Source organism: Mastomys coucha, unplaced genomic scaffold (genome assembly GCF_008632895.1).
Source record: "Mastomys coucha isolate ucsf_1 unplaced genomic scaffold, UCSF_Mcou_1 pScaffold18, whole genome shotgun sequence".
NCBI lineage: Eukaryota > Metazoa > Chordata > Mammalia > Rodentia > Muridae > Mastomys > Mastomys coucha.
Genome location: NW_022196900.1, coordinates 26,933,244 through 26,948,015, shown reverse-complemented (window position 1 = coordinate 26,948,015; position 14,772 = coordinate 26,933,244). Strand labels below are relative to the sequence as shown.

Here is a 14,772-nt window from a genome sequence, read left to right as displayed (position 1 = left end):
GGTGGAGCATGTGTCCTTGTTACATGCTGCAGTATTTTTTGGGTATATGCCCAGGAGTGGTATAGCTGAGTCCCCAGTGAAGGAATTAGAGAAAAGAACAATGGAGCTGAGGGGTTTGCAGCCCCTTAGGAGGAACAACAATATGAACTAACTAGTACCCTCGGAGCTCCCAGGGTCTCAACCACCAACCAAGGACTGTACATGGAGGGGTCTGATTGTTCAGGCAGCATGTGTATGGTAGAGGATTGAAAAATCGATCATCAATAGGAGGAGAGGACCTTGGCCCTTTGAAGGTTCTGAGCCCGAGTGTAGGGGAATGCCAGGGCCAGAAAGTGGGAGAGGGCGGGGTGGCAGGCATGGGGAAGGGGGAGGCAACAGGGGTTTGTTTTTGTTGTTTTTATTTGTTTCTTTGTTTTTTGGAGGGGAAACTGGGAATGGAGAAATTCGCATGTAAATAAAATATCTAAAATTTAAAAAAAAGAGAGAGAGGAAAAAAAAAGAAAGACAAGGGACAGACTAGGGTCTAAGATTTCTTCCTCAGTGTTTTTTTTTCCTAAGCCAGAATTCATGTCATTCCATCAAGACTATAGTTTTTCACTTTCAAATAAAAGAGCAGAGGAACCAAAAATATTCTTTGACCCATGTCAGGCTTTCCAACTGCTAAATGACAGTGTGGATGTTCCAGCTCTTACCCACTGTGCTTCTCAGTGGGCTCTGTAGCAGTTCAGTCCCATTTTGGATGTGAATATACTTGATTGCATGGGCAGTCCTTTTCCCTTTTAATTTATCTTTATTTGGAGTTACAGGGAAGTCTGTTTTAATCCCACTCCCTCTATGATTTGCACTGGATGCTGTGAGAACCCTTTGCTTCTCACAGTTTCCCCCTGGCAGAAAGTTTATCAAACTCTGCTTGGTAGTAATTATCTGGTTGCATATCTATTCCCCAAATGACTGCAAGTTTTTCAAGGGCTTATCTGTGCATTTCTTTTTACTTTTTTTTTTTTTAAAGATTTATCTTTTTATTATATGAGTACACTGTAGCTGTCTTCAGACACACCAGAAGAGGGCATCAGATCTCATTATAGATGGTTGTGATCCACCATATGGTTGCTGGGATTTGACCTCAGGACCTCTGGAAGAACAGTCAATGCTCTTAACCACTGAGCCATCTTTCTAGCCCAGTATCTGTGCATTTCTAAATCTAGGCAAATAGTTTGACACAGAGTCAGTATAAAACAGCAAGGTGGTACAATTAAGACCTTGAACAGGAGGATGGGGAGTCTGGGACCACCATGGATAACACATAGTGAGTTCCAGGCTATCATTGGATAACACTGTGAGATCTTGTCTGAAAAGAGAATATACTGTACAATTTTATCTAATCTCTACCACAACCTATTTGGGTGAGTGTTGGTACCATCATGCAAGAGCTGCAAAACTTAAGCATCACATAGAGACATTACTAAGGCCACAATATTGGTTCATGACAGAGTGAAAAGTTCTGAACTTGACTCTGTTTCCTTAAAGCAGTGCAGAGAATGAATAGCTCAAGGAATTCAGGCAGAGCTCCTCCCTGACCATAGAGGGTTCATCTGTTTATATCAGTGACTTAAAAGTATGAGAAGAAAATCAATCCTATTCTGTCCCCATTATCCATCCTTCAGAGTAGGAGATGGGAGAGCTTGAGAGTCCACCTTAGGATATAGTAAGGGGTACTGATTTGTGCTAAGTGGCTTGTGTGAATTATCCTGTTACATGCCGATGGAGGATTGCCAGACAGTTGTAGGTGTATTCCAACCACCTATCCTCAGAGAAGTATACTAAATGGACTCATTCATTCATTCCTTAAACAATTAACTGAAGATCTACTAGGACCATGTACCATTCACTTTCATTATGAAAGAAATAAAACCTGGCCATTCCATTCATTGATTCTCAGCATAGAAATAGAATAGGTGCATAATGATACCTACTCAGTGTCAGATCCTGGAATAGATCTTGAGAAATATGTAGTTGGTTAATGGTATAAATGCTTGGCCATGTAAGGAACAGAATGACATGGTTTCTGCCCCTAGAGAAGAGTTAGCATGGCAATCTCCTCCACAAGTGTTGATGGTTGCTGTGGGCATAAGGTTTGTTTGTATAATAACATATTTATTTTCACATTTCGCCTTCAAGAAATGTTCTCTCAGTCAAAGTTAGTGACTTCATGATAATCAGAGACAACAGGAGTCTGGGAGGCAAGGGTGTGTCTAATGTCTCAGCAAAATGGTAGAAAACTACAGCTTTTAGGGTAGCTCTTAAGGCTGTGGGAAAGAATGCTGAAAACATGAGTTAAATATGTATAATTTCTCAACTATGTGAAATATAAGGTTGCAATATGAATTGTATAAAGAGCTTCACAGATCTAAAGGAACAAATGCAGGTGCACTTTGAGCCAACTTACCAGAAAGATATAAGGGAAGGAGATAATGAGATTTAGGGAGTGGAACTCCAAGGACACTATCACTCCCAGCTAAGTTTTCTGTTTGTTTGTTTGTTTATTTATACATATAAAAGCAGGCAGATTCCTGAGTTCATGGTCATCCTGAGACAGAGGGAATTTATTGCCAGGCCCACGCATTGGCTTATACTTGCTGTCTCTTTCTAAGAATCAAGAGGCTAGGGTCAAAGGATGCTGATTTATGGGATAATCAAATGAGAACCTGGGATAATGACTGAATTGATATGTAAAAAAGACTGGGCTTTAGATATTACAGAGATGAGCTATCCAGAGAGTTTTTAGAATAGCAAGAGAAAGATGTCTAGAGCAGAAAACATACACACATACACACACACACACACACACACACACACACACACACAGAGAGAGAGAGAGAGAGAGAGAGAGAGAGAGAGAGAGAGAGAGAATAGAAAAGTAGAGGCCTGCCATGGCCACATAAAGAGAGGGGAAAGCTAGGGGGAGAGAAGGGGGCAAGAGGTGGGAGTAAGAGCAAGTGTCTAAGAGAGAGAGGAGGGGCCAAGCAGCCCCTTTTATAGTGGGTTGGGCTACCTTGCTCTTGCCAGGTAATTGTGAGTCCAGGCATACCTGGCTGTCATCAGATGACTGTGGGGGTAGAGTCCAGCCAGGAACTTGAGGCATTGCTCTATGTGACTGATAGCCACATATCAGTTATGGAGTTGAGGGTTTGTGGTTTTAGCAGCCTAATGTCTGGGTGCATAGATCACTGTTCCATCCCTTGTAGAATTTTCTACTGGGTCTCTGGAGTAAGCCTCACTCAACTAGATCACAGACTACCTTTCACGGTCCAACATCACAGCCTGGAAGCAGTGTGAGTTGTATTGAGACTATCTCATACTACATTGTGTCTGGCAAAAACTGAGGTCAGCGATACCTCATATTTAATTTTTAAGGGAAATATAGTCTTGAGTCAGCACTAAGTATGTTACATCTCCTAAGATCTGCTAAATGCAACTCATTATGTTAGACGTGTTGTTATATGACATGATCTGATTGAGTTCTCCCCATTACTTCTCAATTACATGCTATTAACTCTGTTTGTAGATGAAAAAGGAGGACAGTTAAGTGGACTAACCACAGTCCACAAATAAAATGTAGTAGAGCCAATCCCACCAATGCCTGTTGGGGTCATGGTCAGTACCTCATACCTGAACACTTATTAGCTCTAGTCCAGTGGATAAATCATTGTCCATTGGATTCAGAGTATATGAAGGCTTAACTCCTTTCTGATATGCCTTAAAGATAATTAAGTTTATATAATCTGTAAAGAAATAGGCAGAGGTTGAATACTTTCCAAAGAACCACAATTCATTTCAACATTTTCCCCCTCTTCATCATTGTCTTAGGAAATAAAATATGCATCTAAGATTTACATGATAAATAGACTGACTTATTTAAAAGAAAAACACTTTTTATTTTCTTTAATAGGTCCTTTAAAACAGGCCAACCTATATCTCCCTAGAGGCAAAGAAATAAATGTAGATAAATGTAACTAATTATACACATACAAAGGGGTGTGGGTATATAGTTACAGATGTGAATATGTATAAGTATTTATATACAACAATTTATCTTTTATGTTTATTTATATTCTTTTAACAAATTTATTATGCATGCAAACATCTTTCATTCAATTATGGGCTAGGAACTTGTATAACATAGGGTATTATTCAGGAAATCATTAATTAGATAGGTCCCTTTCTGATCCAATGATAGAATCTAGACTTCAGTCATCATTGGTACCTCCTTCTACCTCCCTATTTACTACCAATCAACCTTCCTATTCTATTATGTACATGTTATAGAAACCTCGGTAGCCAGCTGCATACCTCCACAGCCTTAGTTTAGATTAGTTTTTAATCATCTCTCTTAAAATAGGGCTTTCAGTTGTTGGTATTAGTGCCTCATACACTTGTTTGTTTGTTTGTTTTTTTAATGACTTTCCTGTACATTTAGGATATTTCCCTAAATTGTCCTGGCCTCTACTCACTACTCACTAGATGATAATACAAACGCTATACCATACCTAGCTGTGATAACTATAACTGACCCTTATTCCAAACAGCTCTAGGGGCACAAATTTATCCCATATTCAAAACATTTTAACATTTCATGAGAAACCTCAGTGCCCTCCCTGATTTCTGTCTCCCTTCCACATACAAACATGATCTTCCTACAGTCACAGCATGTTTTTACCAACCTATCTCAAAAATAATCTTGCTGCAGGGCGGTGGTGGCACACACCTTTAATCCCAGCACTTGGGAGGCAGAGGCAGGTGGATTTCTGAGTTCGAGGCCAGCCTGGTCTACAGAGTGAGTTCCAGGACAGCCAGGGCTACACAGAGAAACCCTGTCTTGAAAAAAGAAATCTTGCTGAGTTCTCATGAGTATGTCCAAAGTGTACATTTGACACTAACTTACTCACAAAGATGGAGTCCTGCCTGTGTGACAAGGACTTGAACTTCTTACCACAGACTTCCAGCTGAGTCAATGGTAGATGAAGTTGATCTGTTTCACCAGCTCTCATTGTGTTAGGAGAATGAATTTAGAATTAAGGCGGAGGGGAGATAAAGGCAAAGAGATCATCTAGCACTCATTTAAATGATCACAATGAAAACTATCTCAACCTCAGACAGGAGATAAATGGAAGCTTGCAGAACCTCTTTCATCAAGCACATTTTCTTGACTGACAGGTTTATTAGCAGCTATGGTGGGTACTGACTGCAAACTCTTTCTCTAAAACCTTTGTAGGACATTCTGTGCTCTTGGCCAAAACACTCTTCTCTCAGTAACAGAAACAGTTTCCTTATATGTACCACAAAGGGACAGGAGTATTTTCTTATAATCTTTACAGCTTATGCATAGACTGAAGCCCCAGAGAAACTTCTCAGAGAACACAGAGGCTTGTCCCATCCTGCCATACTCCCTCTGTCGCTAGACATTTGGCCAAATAGAACATCCAGTGGGTCACCTGCTCAAAGCTATCGTGAGGCTGCCTGCCAGGGACCAGAAACAAGTGGCAAGAAGGGAAGGACATTACTTGGGAGAATATGCATGTTCACAGCTCTGAGGATTAAAGGCCCGTGTTCTTATCACTGCTGAACAGAGTATTATAAATCCAGACTTAGAATACCAAATCCCCTTGCGGCTTGGCCATTGTGAGGGAATATTAAAGAGGCCAGAGACAGAAATAATCAGTTTCCGAATGACACATTGTCAAATAAAGCATTTTCCATATTATCCTCTTTCCATTCTCGTGCTTCTTCTCCTGTGCCTGGATATTTTAACATGAGAAATAGATGAAAATGAGGCCAGGCAGAATGACATCCCAACCCTGACTCCTCTGAAGGCTCTCGCTTGGGAAGGTATCTTGGGGGTGTTTTTTAGTCCCTAGACTCTGTAATTTTTGAGTTTTAATATTGTTTGTGTAACCACACTATGTAAAGGTGCTCAGAGAAAAAGCAGAGCAAATAAAGTGACATAGAATGTATGATCAGGGACTCCGTGGGTGCTGGAGTTACTAACAAGGCCTTATACTTGCATGTCTCCAGTGTATCTGGGGACAGGTTTAGGCATCGGGATATTTCTTACAACATTTTCTACATTACACCATAGGCTTGGAAATAGCAGTTCACAACCTGGCCTGGAAAGATGGCCTGAAATTATTAGTTGAATGCAGTATAGACAGATTACTGGGAGATCTGCAACACTTGGAAACAGAGGCAAAGATCCTGTATGGTTAATGTCGATCACAGACTTGACTGGACTGAGAATGTGTAAAGAACACCATTGTTTGTGTCTTAAAGGGTGATTCATAAGAGGTTTAATTCAGCAGGGAAAGAAGGAAAAATGAGAGATCAGGCATTTTCTGTGCTCCCTGAATACCATAGTGTGAGACTCTTTGCTTTTGCTATGATGAACTAAAACCATAGGCACAATAAATGTTTCTCCCCTTCCTTGCTTTCTAAAGTGTTTATTCCTGGTGCCATAATGGCATTGAAGATGTTCTCAGAAGACATAATATCTAAGATGAAGAGTGTGGGAGGAAGAGTTATAATGAACAGATCAGATTCCTAAGGCTTCTACAACAGCTATCATAAGCTAGGTGGCCTAAAACAAAATAAAATTATTCTCTCATAGTTCAAGGTTAGAAATCCCTAAAAAGATGCCATTGGGGTCCCTAACTTCAGAAGCTCTATTAGAAGAATCAGCCACAGCTTGTGAAGGAAAGCTCATGGACTAGTGGTATTCCATGGACTATGGTATTCCATCGGCTGAGTCACCCTAATTTATGCTTTTGTCTTCTTTCACCTTACCTTCCTTCTATGTGTCCATGCCTCTATGTTCTCTCCTGTTAGTGGGATACCATCAAACATATTTAGCGTCTTTTTTAATTTCATATGATTTTATCTTCACTAATTATATGCACAAAGTTCCAGTTTTCAAATGAAGTCACCCTTTGTGATCCTGTGAGGGCATGTTTCTTGGGGTACATTATTCAGTGCACTTTGGGGAGTGAAAGATCTCTTAAGGTGGAGGCGACAATGAATTTATGTAAGGGACCATCGTACTTTGAGGACAGGCTAACCAGTCAGTTTGGCTCTATGGTAAGATGTGGTAGGCAGGATATGTGAGTCTTTCAGGGGATAGAAACATGGAAAGAAAGCAAGATGCAGCCATGAAACATCTAGAGTACCAGGCTAGGAAGTACCAGGCTAGATTTGTCCCACTGGGACAGGGTGAAAAGATTTGTTCTAGAGTATAGGGATAAAGAACCTAAAGGAAGGAGGCTTCTATTTGTGGACTTTCTGTGGCAGATATCTCTTACTCAGATCATCTGTTGTTTTTTTTTTAATTCTTAGCATAATTCTTCACAGTGAGAATAATCATTTCCAAAGGAGCCCACTGGAGCCCAAGGAGGTAACCTTTGTAGTACACTTGTCACAGCCAGTAGCATGCAGTGAGCCAGAGAGTCACATATTCTGGACACTGGCTTTTCATGTCACAACCCTCTGTCCTTAACATATCCTGCCCTTGCTCTTGTCTGCCTCTTTTGGGGGAGTCTATGGGTATTCTCAATAATGGATTTGGGAAAATAGAAAAATCCTATAGAGAGATCAGTGAGGAAGCAAGAATAAAGAAGAGAAGGGGATTCACTTCTTCCTTCCTCTTACCCAGAGAACATAGTGAAATTCTCAGGCTCATAAAGAAGTCATAAATCAAATTTCTACACACACACTTGTGCACTTACACACTCATGCAAAACGATTGATAACCAATAGACCGCTATTTGGGGGTGAGGAGGATTTTCAGTCCTTCATCATTCTTGTTTATCTTAACAGATAAGCAAGCAAACAAACAAACCAAAGATGTTCCCCCTCATATTGGATGTGGCATCAGGTTGACTCTGAGACCAAAGAGCCTTGGTGTACCACCCTTTGAACTTCGGCTTCTTCTTAACTTGCTTTATGAAAATACACAATTGTCTGCTCAGCATTCCTCCCTTCTTCTATGGTGCTTGTTTTGTCCTGCAAGATTTTTTCTGGCCACCAGTATCTGGATTTGCTCTTGCTGTGTGCTCAGAAGCTGGATGTCTCAGCTCTTGATGGCAATTGCTTTTTCTTTTTCTTCACTTATCCCTGGTGAAGGAAGCTGGAGTCAGAATGTGGCGCCATTAGCATGGGTCAGTTCTAGCAACTTTAGCCACTTCTGGTGACTCAGTGTGCTATTTCTCCCTGCTGAGTCACTTGTTTTTCTTTCCTGAGTGGAACATTCAAAAGAGACAGAGGTAGTTCAGTGGTTCTCTCAAGAGCCTCATGTTTATGCATGGCCCTCCAGTTTGCAGTGAATTCTCTAGTTTTTTAGTTGTGTTGATGCAACAACCCTGCAGGTGTCCCTACAGAGGAACATTTATAGCCCATGCTTACCAGCAGCCAATTTTTGATATGTTCTCTACATTCGTCAACTTTCATCATATCTCCCTCTACAAAGAAGCTTTTGACTCACATATTTTACATATATTTCAAAATTTATACATATGTGTATCTAAATAAAGTCATGTAGTGGTGGTGAGGATATATTCAGTTTATGTTATTGATTTCTAAGTTTTGACATTTAGGAAAATATTCCTTGGGACCTTACTGTAGATCGTTACTAAGCTCAAAGCAGGACTTCTATCCTGTTATAGTGCTCTCACCTCAAATTTGGACCCAACTACATTCCATCCCTATCTACTTTGATAGAGGATGCATGTATATTTACTGTAGTGAATTAGGGATCTTAGGTAAAAGAACATTGTAATGTTTGCTATGTGTGTGGTCAGCAGGATATATGGAAAAAGTTAGTAAAAATGCAATAATACTTTTACATAGTATCCACCAGAGTCAACGTCCCTCAAGACACACTAACAGAACTCAACTAAGAGGCATCAAATCTCAAAGAGATGAAGCATGATACAAAATGAAAAAAGAGAGAGAGAGAGATTTTTCTGACATTGTGGAGATTAGGAGAGACCAGGAGAGTGTAAATCTCTTGCTATCCACTTTTGGGAGGGATATGGAAGATGAATGCATATTTAGGTAATATACTGCTCTCAGAAAATCATACACAAGTTCAGTTCATGAATTTTACAAATCATGTGCCATATTTCTAATATCCTGAGGTGGGATGGGCTGAAGATAATATAAACTTCAGTTTACCTTAAGTTTTTGATTAAAAGAGCCTTGAGAAGTTTTGTTTTCATTTACTTTTCATTCATTCATTCTCCAAACATGTCTTAAGTGCCTACTTTGTATTTCGGACCCCTTCTTGAAAAAAATCAAAGATTAAAGGACTGAAAATGAGGAAACTACAGACTGTAGAAATATTTGGATTTAGTTAAGGCAATATAATACTATCTGAAAGTTGTGATGGAGTGTGGGGAATGTTACTATCTCTTGAGCTTTTGGGAGACTCATTTTGTGGATAATAAAATAAAGTTGTGAGAGTATGGTGGATTGTCCTGGGGCTGCTCAGCTGGTAAGAGAAACAAGAAAACAACCATCTGCTTTTAACAAGATAGATTGTTCTAACATGGCTGTTACTGATATCTTTTTGTCTTCATATTGAACTTGTAAAGAAGGGAGAGTGAGACTTGTGTTCATCCTTGATGGCTATGAAATTAAAGCTTAGAAAAGTCAAAGTTTCCTCAGTCTCACAGGTTGCTAATGAAAAAAATCTGGACTGGGAAGTAGTGCCTCTCTACCTATAAATCCATCAATAGTGGAACACTTGGACCCAGGTGAACCGGGGCAGACAGGAAAAAAAAAAAAAAACTGGGTCTACTACTGACAAACCAGTGGCCCATTTCTTTGCCCTTCTTTACTTCTCCTCCAGGGTGGACTTATTGCACTGCTCCTCCTGCTGCTGGTGTTCACAGTGGCATTGTATGCCCAGCGTCGTTGGCAGAAGCGCCGGCGCATCCCACAGAAGAGTGCAAGCACAGAAGCCACTCATGAGATTCACTACATCCCATCAGTGCTGCTGGGTCCTCAGGCCAGGGAGAGCTTCCGCTCCTCCAGACTTCAGGCACACAACTCAGTCATTGGTGTGCCTATCCGGGAAACCCCCATCCTGGATGACTATGACTATGAAGAGGAGGAGGACCCACCCAGGCGAACCAACCATGTCTCCGGTGAAGATGAGTTTGGTAGCCAAATGGCCCATGCCCTGGACAGTTTGGGAAGGCCAGGAGAAGAGAAAGTGGAATTTGAGAAGAAAGGTGAGCCCATTTAACACTCTATTTTTCCTGGGGCATAAGGAGAGGTGCAGGGATTGGGGACATACACAGGGTCTCTTGAGATCAGTCATTATGGATCTTAAACCCATCACTCCGATGAGTTATAACTCCATCTCTTTTTTGTTCTTCACCAATGACAGAACTTTCAAATCAATACGTGGGGTTTTGAGGGCACCAGGGAGTCCGTAGTCCAATACCTCTGAATGTTTCTTAGCTACCTCCTTTGGCAGCCCTTTCACTATCAAGAATATGGCCTATTTCTGAACATTCTTATTAGAAGGTTGTTTTTCTCTCCTCCCACAAAACTTGAAAACTATGTCTTTGTCCTTCTTGTCCAAAAAAGATATTGAATCTGTTCCTCCTTCTCCAAGAAATATCTTGGGAATTTTGACAAGAGGAAAATAGAAAGTGCCCATTACTTCTGTAAATCAGCCTCTTCAGCCTTCTTGAGTGAAATACATTTCAGGCATTTCACCATCCTGGAACTGTCCTCTGGATGGACCTTCTAATTTTTCATGTCTTAGAGTGTTTCACCTAGACAGACACTCTTCCTTGTCCAGCTGGGAGTGTTCCAGTGCTGAGCATCATAAAACTTTCACCTCTCTCTGGCATAATGACACAGACCACACCCCCAACATCCTCTCCAGCATGGAGATGGAAAGAGAAAACATCTTAGAATGAGAGGAGGTCATCCATATTGTTCTTGTTTTCTGTCTTCCTCTTCCTGTATCCCTCCATGCTCCCTTCTTTCATCCCTCCAGACCTCCCTGGTGTGGAGATACAACCATATGATATTCTATCATCATATGTTAAAATGATGGAGTCTACACTTACAATCCAATATTTATCAGTAGGTATTACAATAGAAACTGGGTTGCCATGTGCAGTATTGTACTTCTGTGAACCTATGGAAGTTCCATACTCATCTCACATTTGATGGCATGGCTACAAGTGTTCTGCTTTCCAGAGGGACTGTAAGGTCATAATGATCTATAACATGTGAAGTCTAAGATTTGCAGTCAGTGCCTCCTCTCCCTGCCCCTCCCCCACAAACTTGCTGGCTGTTACTGTTACTCATTTCATCTCTTTTCAAAGTAGTTCCAATGTACTAAATATTGTATTAGACCTGGAATAGTGACACATAAGATAAAATTGCTCTGCTGCCCTTAGAGAGCAGAGTAGGAGTCTTCCTAAAGATAAGTCATAAAAAGCTAAGTGAGACATCTCCAAACCTTGAAAAAACCCACAGGTACCTCCATGCTAAACCAAATATCCATTGCTGTAGGCAGTTATCCTCTGTAGGCAGTTATGCCATGATCAGAGTAGACCATCCATATCCAGATGATGACTCATTTCCCTGAGAAGCTGGCTTATCCTAAGCTTTGTGCTTCTTAAAGAGAATGAAATGTATCCATTCCAGGTTCCATACATTTTTTTTTCTGCTCAAAGAGGGAGGAAGATCCTGAGTATTCGGACTGTCATAACAGAAGACAGAATAATGCAGAATTGGACTGACTCTTCAGAAGTAGAGGGATGGTTCCAGTCATCTTCTTGTTTGCTAAGATGCCCCAGTATCTGCTCCTTTCAGACCTCGCACTTGATAACAGTTTAGTGGGGAATCTTGTGCTGATGGTTTGCTTGTTTTGCTTTTGTGTTTGGCTTTGTTTACCAAACTGAACTCTTTCAGACAAAATAGCTAATCTTAAATTCTCAGAAATCTAAACATCAATGTTAAAAAGGTGAGTCAAAAGTACTTGATTCCTTTCAAGGCCAGCCTGGTCTACAGAGTGAGTTCCAGGACAGCCAGGGCTACAGAGAGAAACCCTGTCTCGAAAAACCAAAAAAAAAAAAAAAAGTACTTGATTCCTGAGAGTATGGTAGAGTGCAGAAATGCACTGAGTCTCAATCCTCAGCTTACTGGTAGAATGTCTTTTAAAAAACCAACTTGTTAGACATGATGTCATGATGTTATGATGTATCCCCACATCTTTAGCTTCCATGTTTTTAGCATACCCACATAATTCTTTGTCAAGTTCATGGGACTTGGGTATAAGAATGGAAGGCAAGAACAAAAGCTGGCAAGAAGATAACAGAATACTTCCCTTGGTAGTCCCAACTTCACAAAAAGTTTTGTCCTTGGGAAGGCAAATTCTAGAGGCAGTTCCTCAACAATATAGTCTTGAATTCATGGTCCTCCTTAGTCTACTAGAAATGGAAAATTCCACTACCAGATCACAACAACCTAGCTGCATCAGTGTAGCTCAAGCATGGACTCTGTTGGCTTTCTTCAGAGAGAATCACAGAAGTCTGTTCTTTACAAGGTACAAAGTATTAGCAATATGCAGAGGCTGGGAAGTCTATGAGCACTGAGTATCAGAACAAAGTTAAGGGGCAGGAATAGGTGCATGTGTCCTAAGGAAAAAGGGATGATTACAACTTACAAGGATATGTTAGGTATTTACAAAGAATTGGGAGAGTGTTATTTCAAGGTTTGAAATCAAAAAACAACTCCTTAAGGAGAAAGAAGAAATATGAATTATTCTGTTTTATCATCATACATGTATACCTGCATTGAATCTCTACACTATACCCCATAAGTATGTGTAATTATAAAAATAATAATTAGGGATACAAAAATGATCCTACAGTATTTTGAAGTTATATTGCCAGAGGTTAATTCTATATGCGCATTTCATTCTTGCAATTTGCCTTTGGCATTAAATTGCCTCACCCAGATTGAATTGTACCAACCTCAATTTGAGCTCAAATGTGCAGGTCTTGCAGGAGGGAGTATAAAACCTAAAAGGAGACAATTTTAAAGTGACAACTGCTTAGGGTTGCATAGGCTCAAGGATATTGAGGAGAAATAATACTCAAGTGGAATGCGCTAATATGACTCTATCCACTGTTAGATATAGAAATGTTCTTCTGATGCTATTGGATAGTCATGTCCTGTGCTTTGTACCCATCCAGCACATGCTATTCTCCTGATCTTCCTTGTGTCCAGCAGTGGATTTATGATTTTGCCCCAGCACAAAGAATGATTTTGTTGCTGTTGTTTTTGTTTTGCTGTATTTATTTGGACTAGTTTGTCCCTGTGATGTGGAAGTTCTGTGATACTTTTACTGTCTATCACCCTTGACATCAAGTGAGTGAGTTGCTGAACATTTATTTACCTGTGCCAATAAATGAATATTTATCGCTATGCTTAATACAAAAGGAAACTCACAGCATTTCAATTCTAATCTCCCTCCTCCCTTTTAAACTTCCTATGCAGATTATGCATGGAAGCCTAATGAAGTCAGGACAACAAATGTACGAGTTTATTGAAGAATAGTATAAAGGGAAATGCATGTACATTGAGTTACTTTTTAATGGGATTTATGATGAAAGAAATATGTGCTAGTTATTGTGGAAAAAAGGAAAGGTGGGAATGAAGGAAGGGAAGGGAGGCGATAAGAGAAGAAAGACAGAATGTGGGAATAAAAACAGAAAGAGAGTGAAGATGAAAAGAAAAGGGAACAAACCGGTTGGAATTGCACAAAACAACGGCTAACTTTCTACCTTTGCCCCATCTGCTGCCACTAATAAGACTTAAAGCAGATACATGATAATAGTTTGATTCATATTCTTTTAGCATTTCCCAGCATATATAATGTAGTTCGTGTATATGTGTGTGTGTCTGAATGTGTGTGTGTGTGTGGGGGGTGTATGTGTGTAGATATATTAACACCAATACAGTTCTTTCCTGATATTCTGAAGGTGCAGTGGGTCTCCACAGGAAGAAGGGGAGGAATTGGGAGTGAATATGATCAAAACGCATTGTTAAATGAATCAATAATACTTTTGAAAACCAATGTATCCAAAATATCTCCCCTGCCACTCCTGCATTTTTACCTACTGTCTTTGAAAGCTCTATAGATGCAATTATCTGGATATGCTTAGTATGCCGAAAGTCACTTCATTATTTGCTGTATTTACCATTATTTTAAATTTTTGCACTAACAGAAAGATAGCAGACATAACATATCGTTACCGATTTAGTGAGCTAGGAAGACACTCCTTCAGCCTGTCAGACCATTTCTGTAGGACAGGCATGTTCCTAAGTGCTGCTGCATCAAAGGAAATCCAATTTGATCATTGGAATCAGGCATATATTAAGTTTCACAATGTGTTTTGTATTGTTAAGGGAACGTATGGAATACTGTCTACCCAGGCAGGTTTTATCCCATACCATTGAGTGCACATATGTTTTCACATGGTTGCTTTCAAAGTAAATTTTTTCTCAATACATTTTGTCCCTAATTAGCACTGGTCCACATTCTTTCTTTAATGAAAGTCAGTTCTCTAATTTTCCCCTATTGTAATGATTCCTTGAATGAATGGATGCATAAGAAACCCTCCCCTCCCTCATAAAGTTGCAAAGCTTCTGTAAGGCAAAAGACACTGTCAATAGGACAAAACGGCAACCAAC

The 14,772-nt window shown here is 40.1% G+C and overlaps 1 protein-coding gene across 5 annotated transcripts in view; it reads left to right on the top strand.

Annotated features, from left to right (window-relative positions):
* Positions 1-14,772, top strand: part of Astn2 (astrotactin 2) — a 1,002,270-nt gene that overhangs the window by 211,090 nt on the left and 776,408 nt on the right. For all 5 annotated transcript variants that reach the window (XM_031377658.1, XM_031377656.1, XM_031377657.1 and 2 more), the window contains exon 3: positions 9,896-10,280. In XM_031377658.1, coding sequence (XP_031233518.1) covers positions 9,896-10,280 — 385 coding nt within the window. The remainder of the gene's footprint in view (positions 1-9,895; positions 10,281-14,772) is intronic.